Source organism: Vulpes vulpes, chromosome 2 (assembly GCF_048418805.1).
Source record: "Vulpes vulpes isolate BD-2025 chromosome 2, VulVul3, whole genome shotgun sequence".
NCBI lineage: Eukaryota > Metazoa > Chordata > Mammalia > Carnivora > Canidae > Vulpes > Vulpes vulpes.
This window is the reverse complement of record NC_132781.1, coordinates 75173103-75191655: the sequence shown is the minus strand read 5'-3', so window position 1 is coordinate 75191655 and position 18553 is coordinate 75173103. Positions and strand designations below refer to the sequence as shown.

General features: G+C 47.4%; 1 protein-coding gene and 1 long non-coding RNA gene across 2 annotated transcripts in view; one reads left to right on the top strand and one right to left on the bottom strand.

Moving 5' to 3' along the window:
• Nucleotides 1-4182, bottom strand: part of IGFBP7 (insulin like growth factor binding protein 7) — a 68392-nt gene extending 64210 nt beyond the window's left edge. The window contains exon 1 of the mRNA XM_072748916.1: nucleotides 3576-4182. Coding sequence (XP_072605017.1) covers nucleotides 3576-4050 — 475 coding nt within the window. The 5' untranslated portion in view covers nucleotides 4051-4182. The remainder of the gene's footprint in view (nucleotides 1-3575) is intronic.
• Nucleotides 1-18553, top strand: part of LOC140597883 (uncharacterized) — a 31228-nt gene that overhangs the window by 3526 nt on the left and 9149 nt on the right. The window contains exon 2 of the long non-coding RNA XR_011999879.1: nucleotides 2962-3155. This is a non-coding gene — a long non-coding RNA (uncharacterized lncRNA). The remainder of the gene's footprint in view (nucleotides 1-2961; nucleotides 3156-18553) is intronic.

Below are 18553 nucleotides of genomic sequence, written 5' to 3'. Positions count from 1 at the left end.
TCATTCAACGTATGTTTAAAACACACTTGATGTAGGCATAGATCAGGAGCAAAAATGCCCTTTCCTCATGGAGCTTACTTTCGAGTTCCACAATGACAATGAACATTTATTGAGTACTTGCTATGGATAACCTCCACAACACTGAATTTTTTAAAAAAAATTTTTTAAGTCTAAATTCAGTTTGCTAACATACAGTATAATGCCCAGTGCTCATCCCATCAAGTGTCCTCCTTAGTGCCCATCACCCAGTTACCCCATCCCCCCCTTCTGCAACCCTTTGTTTCCCAGACTTAGGAGTCTCTCATGGTTTGTCTCCCTAATTTTTCCCCACCCAGTTCCCCTCCTTTCCCTTATAATGAATCTTAACAGCAACTCTGAGATAGGTCTGGTTAGAATCGTTTTATTACAGGCGAGGAAACCCGGTCCCAAGAGATCAAGCGACTCGCCTAAGGATAAGTGACAGGGTTGAGATTCACACCCAGGAGTCTGGCTCTAGAGCTCAGTGTCTTACTATTTCTGCTAGAACGCCTCTTGCTTACATATACACAGTATGTCTGCAATAAATACTGTTGAAAAATGGCTGGATGCCTACAGAGAACCAAAGGAGGAGAAGGACATCATTATGGGGATAGAGGGTGGGTGGAGAAGGACGGGGGTGTTAAGGAGCTTCATGGAGAAAGGGACATGGGCCAGTTCTGGAAGGCCTGGTGTTCAAAGGGTGGAGAGATAGTGAGGGTGTTTGCACCCTTTGCATTATTATTGCAAATAATAGCAAACAGCAGCGCTTACAGTGGCTGGACCATAAGGGGGTTGGAGAGAAGAAGCCAAAATAATACAGTTATGGTAAAGAGCCTCGTATGCCCTGCCAGGTAGTTTGAACTTGGTCCTAAAAGCACTAAACAGAAACCCAAGACCACTGAAAATGGAATTGCCAAGAAGCTCAGATTTAAAAGACCACAAACAAAAGGTGTTAACCGGGAACCCTGGGTGGCACAGCGGTTTAGCGCCTGCCTTTGGCCCAGGGTGCGATCCTGGAGACCCGGGATCGAGTCCCACGTCGGGCTCCCAGTGCATGGAGCCTGCTTCTCCCTCTGCCTGTGTCTCTGCCTCTCTCTCTGTGTGTGACTATCATAAATAAATAAAAATTAAAAAAAAAAAGGTGTTAACCATGAAATGGAATGAAGGAGCACCATATTCTCTTCCAACTGTGTGATTTTATTATAGATCTCAGCACGTCTATAATAACTCCTTATTAAACTGAACTGTCAAATCCCCTCTTCCAGTTACTCATGACATCAGGGACCTCAGTAAGATCTAACGGCACAAACTTTGTGATGGCAGTTCCAAGGTTTGAGATTATTAGCTCATTACCTTCTGGACATATCTTCAAGAAGATGGCTTTGCCTCTTATCACAGGTACAGAAACAAGCAGAGGAAGATCTTTTCCTATATGGTTAAGTGGTGGTCTCAGAAAAGAAGGGGACGATTGGGAGTGTCTCCAGGGCTCTAAGGAAACCACTCAGGGAGGAGCAGTTGCAACCTGTATGGATCCTTTTATTTTTATTTATTTTATTTATTTTAATTAATTAATTAGGATACTTTTAATTAGCACGACCAGATCTGTTGGTGCATCCTTGGCTGTACAGAACACCGTGCTGATGTGTGCTAGATGCTCAATAAACGCTGGCTAACGAGATGAACAGCAATGCCCCCTTCCTCTAAATACTCCAGGAAGCATAACTCAAGTTTCTTCTTGGGGTGGAAATGGCTGGAGAAAGCTAGCAAACGCATTTCCTATTCTTTGCAGAGCCCCAGTACCAAATGGCACAGAAATAAACGGCACTCTGCCCGGCTTGCCTCTGTAATTGTCAGAACACATCCACGTCAGGAAAAATGTATTAACACGTATGGCTTTAGCCCCATTTGTCTCTGTTGTAGAAAAGTACACTGGTTGGCTTCACATTCTCTTCTGGTTTCTCTGGCATTCCTCCCATAAATGGTCCCAGGCCCTAGACCCCATATCTCTAAATTTAGATTGGGAAGAAAAGGCTAATTTATGTCAGGGTTTTCAGTTTTAGGTGGTAGTTCTCTTAACATTCTGTGCCCCCCCCCCCCCCAAAAAAAAAAGAAAAACCAGGTCCGCATCTTCATGGGGTTTGCAGTCTGGAAGGAACTAAGGAACAGGGTGTACATGGAGGTGATAGGACCTGTTCTACAGGACTATCAGTCTCAAGATTTTATAATCCCACTGTGCATTTAGGGATGCACATAGGAGAGAAAAAGGGATAAAACCAGCTACCGGCCAGAACCGGCAACAATGCTTAAACAATCACCGAGCTAACCTTCTGCTCTGATAACCAGGGATTTGGGAAGACTATGGGGAAAAAGTCCCCTTGGAATGTTTCTAAGAAAATCTCAGTACGTGGAACGAGTTTTTAAACCCCACACACTTCTCTTTTCAGGGTAGGACTGATAAATGGGATCCAAAAGAACACATGACTGTTGCTGTTGGAAAAGTATTGAAAATTATTCTGGGTGGTGATTTTCTAGGCTTAAGGTGACCATAATATAAACAGTCAACCGTAAGTTACACGATTCAAGGCTTTCGGGGGTGAACTCTGAAATCAGTGACATAGGACCTATCAGAGCACGGAGTTCTGGGAAGAACTCTAAAAAAAGAATCATCTGGAAAGTGTGGAGAAAGCCTGAGCTGTGCTTTAAAGAGGCAACTGCTCCTGTCATTTCAGGAGAACCGCCTCCTCCCTTCCCTTGTTCTACACTGGCAGGGGCCAGAGAGGGGCTGCCAAGGTTGGCTCTGACTCTCCCCTGAAGTCACTGCCTATGGAAAATGTTATTTCAGACAGAGTTAAAAATCTCTGAGGTTTTTTTTTTTTTTTTCTTCCCTTCTCCTCCTTACAAGTCCAGACTCTTATTTTATTTTCCCCTTTCTTTTATGGCAAGTTTGGACCTGCCCGGAATAAAGCCGCCTCAAAGGCATTCCTGCTGAGCAGCGCATCCTGGGCGATGAAGGCCCCAAAAGGGGACACGAAAGAACAACAAAACCGGCCAGAAGGTTCACCAAACAGGCGACACCGTTAAAACTTTCCTGCAGCAGTTTGTACTCCTGGCCCACAGATAAGGGGCCAGACTTTGCAGTAAGTGAACGAAACCCGACTTGTAAGGGGCGCTCGGGCCACCCCGACGCGCGCGGCGAGCGACTCCGCGGGACCCTCACCCCGGCGCTCGCCGCCCCCCGCCCCGCCCCGCCCCGAGCCCGGGCGGGAGGACCCCAGAGGCGGCGGCGCCGGCGTCTCCCGCAGCGGGGGCCGCGCCAGCCGTTTAGCGCGGGCGGGGGGCGGCACCGGGGTCTGCGCGCGCTCGCCCCGCCGCATCCTCGCCCCTGGCGCGCGCAACCGGCTTCCGAGATAAAAGCAGCAAAAAAGAGGAAAAGGAAAAAGAGAGAGGAGAGGAGAGGAGGGGGGCGCCGCCCCTGCGGCCGTCGGGGCTCGGCGGGCGCGCTCCGCCAGGGGGAGCCGGGGCGGGGCGGGGCGGGGCGGGGCGGCGCGCGTGCCCACCTTGCTCGCAGGTGCCCTTGCTGACCTGGGTGACGGCCTTGTCCCCGCGGCTCTCGGCGCGCAGGCTGGCGGCGCGCAGCTGGCAGCCGCTGGGGTAGGTGACGCCGTCGCTGCCGCACACCGGGTAGCGGCTCTTGCACACGCACACGCCGCTCCCCGCCGCGCCGCCGGCGGCTGCCCCGGCTTTACCCTTCCGCCTCTTGCGGCTCTTCACGCACTCCAGGCCCGGCGCGCAGTGCCCCCTGCCGGCGCCGCCGCCCCCGCACGGCTCGCCCTCGCCGCGCGCGCACACCGGGCAGCAGCCGCACGCGTCGCGGGTCTCGCCCAGCGGGCAGCCCCGCGGGGGCAGGGCCGGGCAGGCGGCCGGCTCGCAGGGGCCGCAGGCGTCCGAAGAGGAGGAAGAGGAGAGGGGCAGGAGCAGGAGCAGCACCCCGGCGGCGCCGAGCAGCAGGGCGCGCAGCGGCGGCCGCTCCATGGCTGGGCGCGGCGGCGGGCGGGAGCGCGACTGGGTCGGGGCCCGCGGGCCGAGCCTTAAACCCGGCGCCCCGCCCGGCCCGGCCGCGGGAACCACTCCCCGGGGCGGTCCCCCTCCCGGGACCGCCTGGCCGCCGCTGCCGCGGGGGGGGCGGGGGGCGGGGGGGCGGGGCGTCCGGGGCAGGGGGCCCAAGTGCGGTTCCCGGCGCTTCGCCTCCCCGCGCCCCCGCCGCCCGCCCCCGCTGCCCGCGCTGCCCCCCGCTGCCCCGCGCTGCTCCTCCGCTGCCCCCCGCTGCCTGCGCTGCCCCCCCGCTGCCCGCACTGCCCCCTGCTGCCCCCCGCTGCCCCGCACTGCCCCCTGCTGCCCCCTGCTGCCCTCCGCTGCCCCGCACTGCCCCCGCTGCCCGCACTGCCCCCCGCTGCCCCCCGCTGCCCCGCACTGCCCCCTGCTGCCCCCTGCTGCCCTCCGCTGCCCCGCGCTGTCCCCCGCTGCCCCGCACTGCCCCCTGCTGCCCCCTGCTGCCCTCCGCTGCCCCCTGCTGCCCTCCGCTGCCCCGCGCTGTCCCCCGCTGCCCCCCGCTGCCCGCACTGCCCCCCGCTGCCCCGCTGCCCCGCACTGCCCCCTGCTGCCCCCTGCTGCCCTCCGCTGCCCTCACCACCCCTCCGCTGCCCTCCGCTGCCCTCCGCCCCGCCCGAGGCCCCCCAGGCTGATAACCTAGTGAAGTCTCCAGGGGCTCGGCCCCGGCTACTGAAGACTCGGCGGCTGGGAAGCTCTTAAGAACAATCGGTGCTTAAGGCCCCGCATGGGGTTTGGTGTCCCCATTGGCCACAGGCTCCGTGTGGCCTTAGGTGCCAGGCTAAGAGGACAAATCATGGCCAACCCTGTGCTTTCTTATGCCAAGTCAAGCTTTATTTTTAAAGATTTTATTTATTTATTCATGAGAGACACAGGGGGAGAAGCAGGCTCCACGCGGGGAGCTCATCGCGGGACTCGATCCTGTGACCCCAGGATCACACCCCAGGCGGCGGCGCTAAGCCGCTGAGTCCCCCGGGCTGCCCCCAAATCAAGTCTTAAGCGTGAGTACAAACATGAGGGAGCCGTCTCACTGCCTTAGGTGCATTCTGGATTGTGCTGGCTCCCAATCAAGAGAACGGGGCGCAGCTACATGTGCCCACTGGAGGCACCTGCAGCAATTGTCACCATTAATCCCATGAGATTTTTAATTTTTTTTTTTTATTTATTTATGATAGTCACAGAGAGAGAGAGAGAGAGAGAGGCAGAGACACAGGCAGAGGGAGAAGCAGGCTCCATGCACCGGGAGCCCGACGTGGGATTCGATCCCGGGTCTCCAGGATCGCGCCCTGGGCCAAAGGCAGGCGCCAAACCGCTGCGCCACCCAGGGATCCCCCCTGAGATTTTTAATCTAAACCACTGGCGTTTCTTCCTCCGTCTTTCTGTAAAGTGCGCTGCCAACTGACCCTTAAAGCCTCTTTTTCTGAGAGCCTGCCCTTCAAGTCCTTCCTATGCAGACATTTAAATTCTTTCCATTTTTATCCAGCATACAACACTGCCATGTGCATCGTTCTGCATGTCACCTTTTAGTTCTTTAGAGTTCTTTCTTCTTAGCATAAATCCAAGGATTTCTAGGATTGCTAACTCAAAGTGTGCGGTCCACCATGCCACCGGCAGTATATGGATGTCACTCTCATCGGTCTTACTAGGATTCCTGTAAACTTTTTTTTTGGAAATTATGCAATCGCAAAATGTATTCAGGGAGTTAAAAACCAAGCACCCTCCTGACCAGAAAACCTAGCAGCCCTGCTTTTTTTGGCCTCAGATTTTCTGGAAAAGTGGCACTTTCGTTTGAAAGGTTATATGTTGACAAGACAATTGTAAAACGATGAAAAGTCTTTGGAGAGAGTTTCCTTAAATATTCTTGCCTTTGTCCCACTGTGAGATAGAGTTTTGGGACCCGGTATACAGTCCCAAATCGAAACGAGTGCAGATTGCACTCTGATTTTTCCTCTTCTGTTGCAACATTATGAATTCACTGGTCAAGGTCCACTAGGTTCATGATGACCCACTATGACTATCTGCTGTAGTTTTAGGGTCCCCAGAAGCTGATCCTGAGAACAAGGATCCCAGTTCAAGGAGTTTAGTTGAGGGGCCACATAAGGCCACACCAGTTGCACCGGGTTTTGGGGGAGAGGTTTGGGAGCGGGTTAGAAAGGCAGGCGGTACAGGTGCTTATCAAGTTAGCTCCCAGGTGGGTGTGCAGCCAGATGAAGCCCTCAGGCTCTACAAGTTTGGGGTGGGGGGCACTGACCACAGCTGTGTGGTGTTTTGAAACCCGGTATTCAAGCCAGCAGTTAGAAAGCAGGCACATGGGACAGTAGAGTTCCTTTGGGGGCGCTCACTGCCCAGCGAGCGGGAGAGAAAGCGGGGTTCTCATCATTGAAGGGGGCGCCTGGGCTGTGGTGACAGCGTCAATGCGGAGCACCTGAAAATAGGAACAGAGGTGGCTATTCAGAGGAAGAAGAAACGGCAGGAAGATGGAGCCTTTACAAAGAAATTTGGCAACTCCTTGCTTCCAAGAAAGAAGACGTTGCCACCTATTCGGCTTCAGTTCTAGTGAGATGAAAAACCTGGGTGTTGGAGAAGGGATTATGTCATTTGCAAATAGAATTTTATGCTTCCTCCTGTTTAATCTTGATACCCTCTATTATTATTATTATTATTTGCCTAATTGTTCTGGTTAGAACCTCCAGTATAATGTGGAATAGAAGTGGTGAGAGTGAGTGACACCTGGGTGGCTCAGTGGTTGAGCGTCTGCCTTGGGCTCACGTCGTGATCCTGGGGTCCTGGAATCAAGTCCTGCATCGGGCTCCTTCTGCATACCACAGATGAGGCAGCTTAAATAAGCAGAAATTAATTTTCTTCCAATTCTGGAGTCTCGAAGTCCAAGATCAAGATGCTGGGAGGGTTGGTTTCCTTTTTTTTTTTTTTTTGAGGGTTGGTTTCCTAAGGGTATAAAGGTCCTATTCCTACTGCAGACAAGGTGCCAGCCACAAAATACTAAACACCCCTTCCCTCACTAAACAAGACTGCTACTTTATCTAAATAAAAAATTGGGAGAAAAAAAGTCTTTTACTTTACCATTTATTATTTTTTTTACTTGGATCTGCCTTCCCTACAGATAAGAGTTATTGAGATAATCAGAGAATTGTTCCATTCAGAGTAAACTCCTGCTTCCTCCTTAGACCTTCCCCCAAATTACTCAAAGTCCAAATTCTGTAATAGGTTCTTTCTAACACCCTCTTAACTGTGGGAATCCCTCAGTTCCATATGGAGCTCATTCTCTCTTCTACAATGAGTAAGAAAGCCAATTATTTGACTACAGGTGTGCTCCTGGTGGCCTTTGGATGAAGGGCAGTGGCACATGAGAGATTTGCCCTCCAGCTCCTTTTCTGTCTTACTTGAGCTCAACATTTTCCCACCCCGACCCATAACACACCCCCAAACCCTCTGCCAATGGATCCATGTACCTGACAAGCACCCTTCTTGGTGGGGCATCTCCAAGACTCCCCGGCCAGCACACTTCAGTGGCATTTATGGGAAGCTCATGGAGCCATGCGGCCTGCCCTGCTGTGTCCCTCTGTGCCCTGCCTCTCCAGCAGATATCTAACTGGAAAATGGAACATCTGTCTCCCTTTTTCTGGAAACACCACAGATACATTGGCTGCTCCCCCCACCTTGGCTTCTTTGGGTAGCCGGGGGTAGGCATGGAAGCGGAGGAGAACCCACCTGTGTCCTCCACTAGGCTCTCACTCAACCTGCTTTTATAGAGTAGGGGTTAGTGTGCTGGGTGGGGTTGATTGTTGTAGGCCATTTAGCACTGAGGAGCACTCTGCTCCAGTTCTTGCTGGCTCTTTTCTAGAATGTGGGGAGACACATAGCATCTGAGTTTTGGGGGTGTGGATCCTGCTCCATTTCCAGGCACAGGAAAAGTTGTTCTAACTAACAGTCTGTTGTGATAATTATTCATCATCTCTATCATAATTTCATTTTCTCCTCCTCTCCCTCCCCTTCTTTCATCATCGTCAGGAAGTAGATTGTCAGGTGGTGGGAACCAGTGTGGATGATGATTCCAGCCCAGATAAACAGCACGTGAAAAGGAGGAAGCCAGTGGAAATGATTTTGGCACATCCCAACAACTGGAGAAAGTCCAGGATAGCTGAAGCAAGGTGTGTGGGAGGAGAAATGACTCTGGAGAGAAGGCAGAGAGGAGGTGACCAAGGGTTTTGCACACCACGCCCATGACTTTGGACTGGAGCTTTATAGATGACTGAGCTGCCGAAGGATGCAGGGGAGACGCAAGATCAGGTTTGCAGTGTAGCAAGGTTGGTCCAGAGGACAGGGATGGATTCACATAGGGATAGACTTGAAGAAGGAGTGTAATTCTTACAAAATAGGAGCTACCTTTAGTCTTTGTAGTGTCTTTATATAAATTAGAAAAAAGCTCCCTGCCCCGCCCCCGCGCCTGCCACCCAGGCAGATGCAGTATAGAGAGGGCAAGACTTGGCAAGTAGATGGTGCCTTTGTGCCAAGAAGAAGTCGCCTCTTCCTCCTGGGAGGGGAACCAAGCCTGCACCAAAATATAGGACCTAGCAGGTGATGGGAGGGCTGAATTTCAGCCTCACTCGCTTCCTGTGTGCACACTGCACAGACGTATAGGGAGGCCCAGCCCGGTGCCAACATTGTGTCTGATACAGAACTGGCACTGACTTAGAATTTTTAAAAAGTCAGTGGGCGAGAGAGAAGACAGCAGGGTAACTACTAGTGCCCACTACAACTACCATCCAGGCAGGAATCGATGAGGGCTTGAGGTGAATTGTGGTGATGGGAAGGGATGAGGTCCATCCTGGACACTTTCGTGAGCAAAAGGGAGTACTGTTCGCAATTATGCTGGGACAAACAGGCATAGATCAAGATTGCCTGGGACAAGAGGGACATGCAGTGACCCTATATAGAGGATGAGAGGTTTTTTAAGACGTTAATACACAGGCCTCTGAAAGTAACTGTGAGAGGAAGGCAAGAGAAACCTTGACATTTCTGGCCTGGAAGACCTGGTGAAAGCTGCTGTTGGCACACTGTTGTGTTAGGAGACGATGATGAGCTTGATTTTGGACATGCTGATTCTTTATAAAACCAGGTGTATCCTCTTTGGATAGTTCTAGAAAGGTAAAGGGGGGCCTCCCTAGTGATCATATCACATTGTTGCGGAGACATTGCCGGAAATTTGACTTAGAGTCAGCCCTTGACGTCGGTTCTCTCTCTGTTATATGAAGACCCTCGATGATACAATCTCATTGTTTAATAAAGGACAGAAACCGATTTCTTATCAGCATTCCACATCTGATCTCTTAAAAGAGCTACAGCTATGCAGGGAAATAGCTAATGATATAATTGAAAAGGCATTAAAAACCTATAAAATTCAATGTTAGAGACACAGAACTTGAAGGACTCTCTAGAGGTCATTGAAAGCGAGGTGAAGCTGGAGCATGCCATTAGCCCGGATCATGAGTCATCAGGGGCACAGAGACCCCTGAAGGACTTTTAGAGATCATCAAAGGAGATGATCTCTCTCAGATTCTGCTCTATTATTTGACAACCTTTCAAGATTTTGGAAGGTCACTGAATAATAAGCTAACTTCCAAATACACACAAGTGCAAAGAAAATTTAGGTTTACGGTCTAATCCTCACTATACCAGATATATCACACGGGGCTGTTAAATCTCTGGGAGCTTCATTTCCTGGCTTCAGATTCATTATTTTACACTTTAACTTTGAATTAGCATGGACTTTTACATTTGCATCCCCCTATAAAATAAATTAGAGAAGCATTGCTTCTTGTGACAACAAGTAGAAAGAAATCTCCTTGGGTTATTCCATAATTAGGCTCCATCCTTTTTTGTTATGGGGGAAATGGTATGATCATTTGGTGGTAAATGATGCAGTGCCCCCATATTAATCTTCCAGTTGCCCGATTCCATAACTCACCTTGGCAAAGCAGAAAAATAAAAAATAAAGAATGTCTCCTCATCGTTGTCAGAGGCCCCAGAGACTATCAAACAAGGATGAAAAAAATATTTTCAGAGAATAAGTGGTTCAGTCACAAACTTAACTGTGAGGAAAACTTTATGCTTCTGAGGGGGTTATTTGGGTGTCTGAAAGTCTGTGAGGATTTTTATCCCAAGAGCTTTGATCTTTTCCCTTCTGAACAGATCATCAGCTAGGATGTTAAGATGTTGAGTAACAAATTTTCCTTCACTGCTATTGCTTTTTTCTTTTTCTTTTCTTTTTTTTTTTTAAACTTGTTAAGGGAGTAGAATAACAACATTCCTTTCACTGGTGCTAAAGATTCACTTTTTAAAAAGCTGATAACCGAATGACATGACTGTTACTTTATCTACTACAGCAGTGTACCTGGCTGGTGTGTCAGCCTCTTGGGTGAGTAGCAAGCTAATTCCAGTGTTGTCACCATCTAGAGCTATCAAGTTTCAGATCCAGATCCCCAATGCCAGGGCACCTCCCTCATTACTGCCTTCTCATAGCATTAATGTTTTATTAAAATGCTTGCTTTTTAAGAGAAATGTTGATATGCCAGATTAAAGGGAATACTGGAAAAAGTCCCTCTTCTTTTGGTTCTTGTTGAGTGGAATTCTCTTGGGTCACTTGAGTATATTTCTATGCCTTGTTGAGAAGTAACATTTTTAGGTTTTCTCCAAGGTTCAGAGGTGAAATTTTTGTCCTCGTGTTACTTGGCCTCGGGTTCTGGAAGCCCATGAGATGTACTGGTGATTGGCTTGATGGGGGGTCGGGGAGGTTCCCCAGTGATTTTCTTATTGCAGAAAAAGTGATCTGGGGAATCAGATATTCAAGAGAGGGAAGAGAGGATACAACTCTAGGAGAAAGGAACTCGTGTCTCCTTGACCTTTGGTGAAATCGCTCATGTTCTATGTGTGATCCCGGGTCTCTGGAGTTTGGAGGACAGTCTAGCCCACAGCTGGGGAGTCTACCGGAGGCTTGAGCAGCCCCCAGGGAGGGAAGTAGACCCAACTGAGGTGTCCTGTTAGTACACAGTGGGAATATTAGGAGGGGCTTTGACAATGTGGCAACAGTGACTCTGTGGGAAGCCTTCCACCTTTTTAGCCATGGCATGTCCTTGTGGTGATGGACGTTGGGGAGTCCAGGAAATTGGCTTAAGGTGGGAAAGCAACACTGGCCAGCTTCATGTGCCTCTCAGAAGATGGCTCGATAAATCTGTTTCGGTTATTCTTAATGTAATTCTATACCACAAGCATTTGCAAGAAGAGGCTCACTGGGGACCCAGTTAAAGCTCTTCTCTGGTCTAACTGCATCAAACCGATTAGAACATAGGAAATTTTTAATCTGGGCCCCTTGAGGCAGCCCTGGTCAATCGAAGGTTTAGACCTAAATAAATCCTGTTGATTAACCACCTTCAGTGGATAAGAAACACGCCAGACTGCTTAAAAATTTTTGAAAGTATTTTAAATTTCCCAAAGGGCATCTCTGGACTTGCCCTTTGACCTCGCTGATACCAAACTCAAAGACTCCAATGTCCCGAGTGTGCCATCCTCTCTAGACGTCTCACACCTTGTTTCTTCCTTCTGGAATTCCCTAGAGAAGCTGAGCGTTTATCTCATTCCCCAGAACCTCTTCTCTCTCTCTCTCTGGGACTGAACCCCTCCTCCTTTGTCTGGTTCCCTTCTGAGAATTGCACTTGGGAACCACAGCCAAGCCCCCACTCGACTGCGCAGTCTGTGGCGGGGTCTGAGGCCCACCTGCGGGTGTAGACCTCGGGGTCCTGAGCTGCAGGAGTCTCAGTTCTTGTCCCGGGTTGGCTGCTCGCGGGGTCTACTTTCACTCTTCTCCACGCACGTGTGCATACCGCAGGTGTGCTTCTATCTGCTTCCAATCTCTAGCTGGATTTGGCCTCGAGAGCTTCCTTCCCTTGGGTGAGGACATCGCATCCCAGCCTCCAGCCTTTCCGGGTCAGTCCACCCTGTCCTGCTCTGCCTTTGCCCAGCCCTTTCTCTCTCCCGGGACTTTCAGGGTGGGAGGAAATGACTGGGCTCCTTTGGAATTTGGCCGCCACAGTCTCTTTCTCTCTTCTTTTTGGGTCTATTTTTAAAACAGTGCTGGAGGGTTTTGGGGGGGGGGGAACAAAAGTCCTTCTCAAAGGGCAGAGGCAATCTGGTCTGAGTCCCAGAGCGTCCTCATACTTTGGGTCTCTGCTCACACATCAGGGTCTGTGGGAAGAGCCCTCTCTACCTGTCAGGTCTCGCAGTGGGTTCCCCCCTGGGCCCATCTCCTGTCTCAGCTTTGTTGCTGGATCTAACCACCAGACTCTGCAATCTCAAGGAATGGGTGGCTTTAAAAACTGATTTACTATTGCTGTATTTCTAGCACTCAGCCCAACAGGTGGATACATGCATGAATGAATGCATGAACGAATGAGTGAATTCATTGGTTAGCTGTTTTCTAAGACATCTCAGCACCACACATTATATGTGTATGTCGATTTAAATATAAATATATATAATTTTTTGGTTCCCTTTCTTCTTTTATTCCAGTTTCTAGCACTTTCTAGGCCTACAAGCTTGAGTAAGTAGCTTAACCTCTCTGTACCTCAGTCTTCTCATCTGTAACATGAGGATAAGAATAGAATAGTTCCTTCCTCACAAGGTAGTAGGGACATTAAATGAGCTAGTACATTTAGAGTACTTAAAACAGTGCTTAGGACATAATGAACCTTAAGTAAATGCTATTATTCAATTATTTCCTGTGCATTCCTTGGTGTTTTCACAGGATTGCTAAACCAATGATTTTGTCAAAATTGATTAGTAGACTAAGATCACTGTTGGACCTTCCTGTCTCACTAGGTGTGGGGGGAATTATGTAAACATGGATTAATTTTTTTTTCTTTACTCCTTCATTTGATTCCTCTCTTATTTTTCAGAGGTACCCAGGGTTGGGGCGGCGGTGGGGTTGATGGGTACCTCTGTTGGTGTCCCGTAGGGCTAAATGGCTTTGTGGGTCACACTTAGAATATTAGAGATACCTAATATTTGCCTTAAGTTTGAAAATATTTCAGTAATGGGATGCCTGGGGTGGCTCAGTGGTTGAGCATCTGCCTTCGGCCCAGGGCATGATCCTGGGGTCCTGGGATCGAGTCCCACATCAGGCTCCCTGCATGGAGCCTGCTTCTCCCTCTGCCTGTGTCTCTGCCTCTCTGTGTCTCTCATGAATAAATAAATAAAATCATTTATTTATTTTTTTTAAATTTTTTAATTATTATTTATTTATGATAGTTACAGAGAGAGAAAGAGGCAGAGACACAGGCAAAGGGAGAAGCAGGCTCCATGCACCGGGAGCCCGACGTGGGATTCGATCCCGGGTCTCCAGGATCGCGCCCTGGGCCAAAGGCAGGCGCCGAACCGCTGCACCACCCAGGGATCCCAAATAAAATCATTTAAAAAAGAAAATCTTTCAGTGGTTTTATAAGTTCCCCACCTCCCCACCCCCCTGCTTTCGAACAACCCTATTGTCAGCACTGATGAAGTTAAAATGGTGAGTGGGACAAAATGGAAACTGGTTTATGTAGCGCTGGTCTTTCTTACCAAACTGGCACAGCTTACCAGCTGGATCTCTGAGCCATCTGCTGAGCAGAAGGTCTCTGGGAGAAGAGTACTTAGTCTTGAAAAGTGAAGTATCCTCTACACCCAGGAGTTCTCCGCCTTTCTGCTTGCTGCCTTAGGATCTCCCCAGGTTTGGGGATTCTCATTCCTCGTTCTTTTCAAATAAGCGATAAGGCAGAGAGGTTCAAAGGCATCAGACGGGCTTCCTACTGCTTTTTAATTCTCTATCTCAGAGAATAGTAAATGACATTTGAATATTCCCCACGCTGGTTTCAGCCCCCTGCTGGTGAGATACATTTTTCCCAAAGGCTAAGCAGTTCTAGTCCTTTCACTTTTAAGGGGAAAGTGCACACAGAGGGTTCTGGGCACCAATGGGCTGATGTGGAGCGCTTGGGGAGGGACCCTCCCACATAGCAGAGGTGGTAATGTCTGCCCTGAATTTAATCATCCCATTTGAAGCAGGTTCATAGTTAAGTTGGCTTCTGCCTGAAAGTAGCAATATTGAACTGCAAAGTAGCACAACTTTTCTTGAGACAGGTATCTCCTGGGAATCTCAGAAACGTTACATGCTGTCTCTGGTACAGTATTTGTCTTTTTGGAAAAGGTGCTTGCCAATCTCAGTGTAACTTGCTTAATATTTATAGATTCTCAGTTTCATCTTTTCTTCCAGGGAGAGGAATTTTTATTAAGTTCATAGTGAGTGTCAAGGGGATCTTAGGAATTTGATCAAGCAAGAGTCTGAATAAGAAAAGCCAATAGAAAAAAAAAGAAAAAAGAAAAGCCAATAGATGCTTTGGAAATGCCTGGTCATTCTGGCCTTGATAACGGAGGGGATGGTGGTATTAACTTTCTATTGCTGCATAAAAAATTAACACAAGTTTGGTAGCTTGCAGATTGGCTAAAATGAGTGTAGGCTGGATTGGGTTCTTATATGGAGATTCTGGGGCAAGACTCTACTTCCATGACCATTTTGATTATTGGCAAAATTTAGTTCCTGTGGTTGTAGGACTAAAGACCCTGTTTTCTTGCTGGCTGTTGGCTGGACAGCTCTCTGATCCTTGTGTGTGGCCCCCTCCATCTTCAGAGCAGTCATAGCAGTGTTGAATCTTTCTAGAGCCTTGTGTCTCTCCAACTTCCTCTTCTGCCACCAAAGAGAACTCTGCCTTTAGCAGGTCACGTCATTAGACTAGGCTTACCCGGATAATCTTCCTCCTGCTTAACTGCAGGTCAATTGATCAGTAATAATGTAATTCTATTGCAAAATCTCTTTTACTTTGTAATGTCACATAATCATGGGCATGATCTATCATCATATTTATAGTCCTGGCAATTAGAGTGGGAAATCTTGGGTAGTCAGTTGAGATTTCTGCCTACCAAAATTGTCAAATGCTGTTTTCTGAAGATAACTCTTCCCTGAAGCCAAGCTCTGTGATTTCTCTTCCTGGCTTTTGTTTGCCTGGGAACCTTGCAGTTTGTTACCTATGCCCTATATCTTATCAATGGCATTTTTTTCCTGGGGTTCAAAGAGGGGGCTAATCTCCCAGGGCACTGATACTTGGGGCTCATCTGTTGGCTTGGACTTTGAGGTTTGGTGTTGTAAGCAGGCATCTTTGCTTGGACCACACAAGGAGAGATACGAGACGTGAACAGCAGTTAACAGAACCTCGGCTAGCCTCCAAACTTGTGTGTTTTAGTGTTACAAATAAATAAGAAATTGCTGCTGTATTCACAGACCAACAATTATCTCATTAAATAACTTCTTAGACCTTGATTTAGCCATTATGAAAGATGCTTTGATAAAGAACATCTGGTGGTGTTTTCAATTAAATATTATACTACTGAACTTTGATTAAAAACTGATTTAAAATTTTAATAGCCCCTTCTTTAGACGATGGCTAAATGTAAAAAAGAAAAATGTCACTTATTTAAATTGTTTTTTTCTTCCTTTGTTGCTCTATTTTAACCGGATTCCCATTAATGACTGTTTAAAACCCACACAATTTTGGATGCAGTAAATCTAGATGCATAAATAAGATTACCATACCAATACTGCTGTTCTCACTCTTTTACTATTGATACCTCATTTTATTTTTATGCTTTAATTAAATTGAGTATATTTTATGTTTCAGTTTGCTTTAAAACAACTGCAGTGCATATAATTGACACTATTTCATCCTTGTTAGAAAGTGCTGAGTTGAATTAAACACACCAGCTCCATTTCCTTTTACATTTAATCTGTGGAAAAACTAAGACAGAAATAATATGAACTGTATTTCTTTTCCAAGTTGTCCTTATAGGTAAAAATAACTAACCATCTAGTAATTACTAATAAAGACTGAAATGAAATCTTTACTGTTAGCATAACTCTTATCTATATAAAAATAGATATTTAGTGGTATATGGTAATTTTACTTAGTAATTTTCCCCAAATGGTATGCAACAAATAATAAACACATTATTGCTATACTGAGTACTTCATACAAAGCGTAAATCTTCAAGCATATATTTTAATATATTTTTACTGACGCTATCATGGTTAGCCTAAGTATTTTTGGTGGGGAGATGATTGTAGGCCATGTTTTAACAGAGCAGGGCTCGGCAAACTTTCCTGGCAAAGAGTCACATAGGAAATATTTAAAATTTTTCAGGTTATACAATGGCAAAACTCTACAACACTATTGTTGTAGCATGAAAACAGGCATAGATGACTTGTAAACAAGCGAATGTGGCTGTGTACCAATAAAACTTTATTTACAAAAACAGGTGGTGGGCTGGGTCTGACTCGTGGGCCATAGTTTGTTGACCCTCTATGGAAGAGAACAACCAAGCGCTGGCTAATATACACAGCCGAGAAAAATCAATAGGTTAATTCATAAATTAGGGTCTCCATCAGGATACTTTTGTTGTCATAGATATTTTCCGTTTGCCTTGTAATCGTCCGTATCAATTTAATCTGTAAATTTCCATGTTGGAATTTCCTCCCATATCTTATATTTTGCAGTAGGGTCCTAGGCTTCTCAATATCTCCACAGTCTAAATTAAGTCAGCAAATAATTATCCTGATTACAATGTGCCATTTTCTCTTCCCTAGTGGTTCAGACTATAAATGACAGCATGTTTATCTTCCCCACAAACTTGGTTGAAATCAAGCCAGATTTTGCCAGCTCTCAGCTTCATACCGTTGCATTATAGATTTAGTTCTAGTATTGGGTGGGAAGAGGGTCCAGTACAGTGAAAAAGCCAGGAAGTATGTCTCTAAGGGATTTTGGGAATGGGATACTATTATTTTGCTAATGAAGAACAGGAAATGTATTTCTCCTTGTCTTTTGTGCCTGGCAGATGGTTTCCCCTCATATACAAATGTGCCTGAAAAATGTGAGAGATGCCTGGCTCACATTCATGTGATGGTCCCCTCGTGCCTTTGCCACCCATTGCTTTCCGTAGGCACAGCATTCTCATTCAAGGGCGGTTATGGACTTCCCTGTCATTTGCTTTGTGACAGGATAGCTGCCTCCTGGTCTGGAGTTGCTGACACAAATGTTACTTCTTAAGGGCATATTGCCTCCATGAAAAGCCAGAGTCTGGACGATGTCACTTTTCAGAGAAAGCCAACCAACTTTCTTCGGTGATGGGGCTGAGGTGGCCTATATACAAACAAAGCAAGCCTCTTCCTTACAGCACTAATATTTTGTTGTGTAGGCAACACTCTCTTAGGTGTTTAAACCATAGCGTGTTAAATAGCACGCTGCAGCCAGTTGCAGTCTAAAGTCCGGAGAGGTTTTAATAGTGCTTATACCCAGCATCTCATTGAGGGTCTATTACGTTCTAGGAATTTTATTTTATTTTTTATTTTATTATTTTAAAGATTTTATTTATTCATGAGAAACAGAGAGAGAGGCAGAGACACAGGCAGAGGGAGAAGCAGCCTCCATGCAGGGAGCCCGATGTGGGACTTGATCCTGGGACTCCAGGATCACGCCCTGGGCCGAAGGCAGGTGCTAAACCACTGAGTCGCTCAGGGGTCCCGTTCTAGGAATTTTAAATATGTTTTCTCTAATCCTTACACTAATCACATGAGATAAGAATTACTAGCATCGTTCTATTTGGATGTATGAAAAGGGAGGCTCAGACGTTTTAAGTGACTTGCAGAGATGGTGAAGCTGGGAAAGAGTGGAGTTGGGGTTTATGCTCTGTCCACTTTGGAATCAGAGCCCTTGTTTGTCTCTTATGTGTTTGACACAGTTTAAGCGGTTCTCAGGGGCCATGCCCCACCTCAGAGCAATTAAGTCCCATTCTCTTACAGTGGGGTCTGGACATGGAGAGTTTTCATAAGCATCCCAGGTGACTTTAATATGCAGCCAAAGTTGATGACCATTGGTCTCAGGGGTAAAATCTAGTGACAGCCTGCATTTGGGTAAAGACTCAGCTTGTCTTTGTTAAGTAGGCAAAATGTAACCTTATGGCCCTTGAAGCCTCTTTCCAATGGCCTTCTTCAAGAAGCTGTGTCCTCTGCATGAACACACCCATAGTGGCCTCTTGTACCTGGCATGGATGTCACACTTTACTTCTGTCTTAATGTAAGTCTTCGGGTTTTCACTGCTAGGGGTCTTTATGTGACATTTTGTTATCTGATTCTTACCTTTCTCTTGGCAAGAAGCGTGGAATAAGCCGCTAATAGAGGTTGCAACAAGGCGGTTCCTGAGTTTGGGGAAAGGAGTGGCTACTTCAGAAAGGCAGACTCTGGGCAAGGGATGAAATCTGAGTTGATTTCTGAAATAAG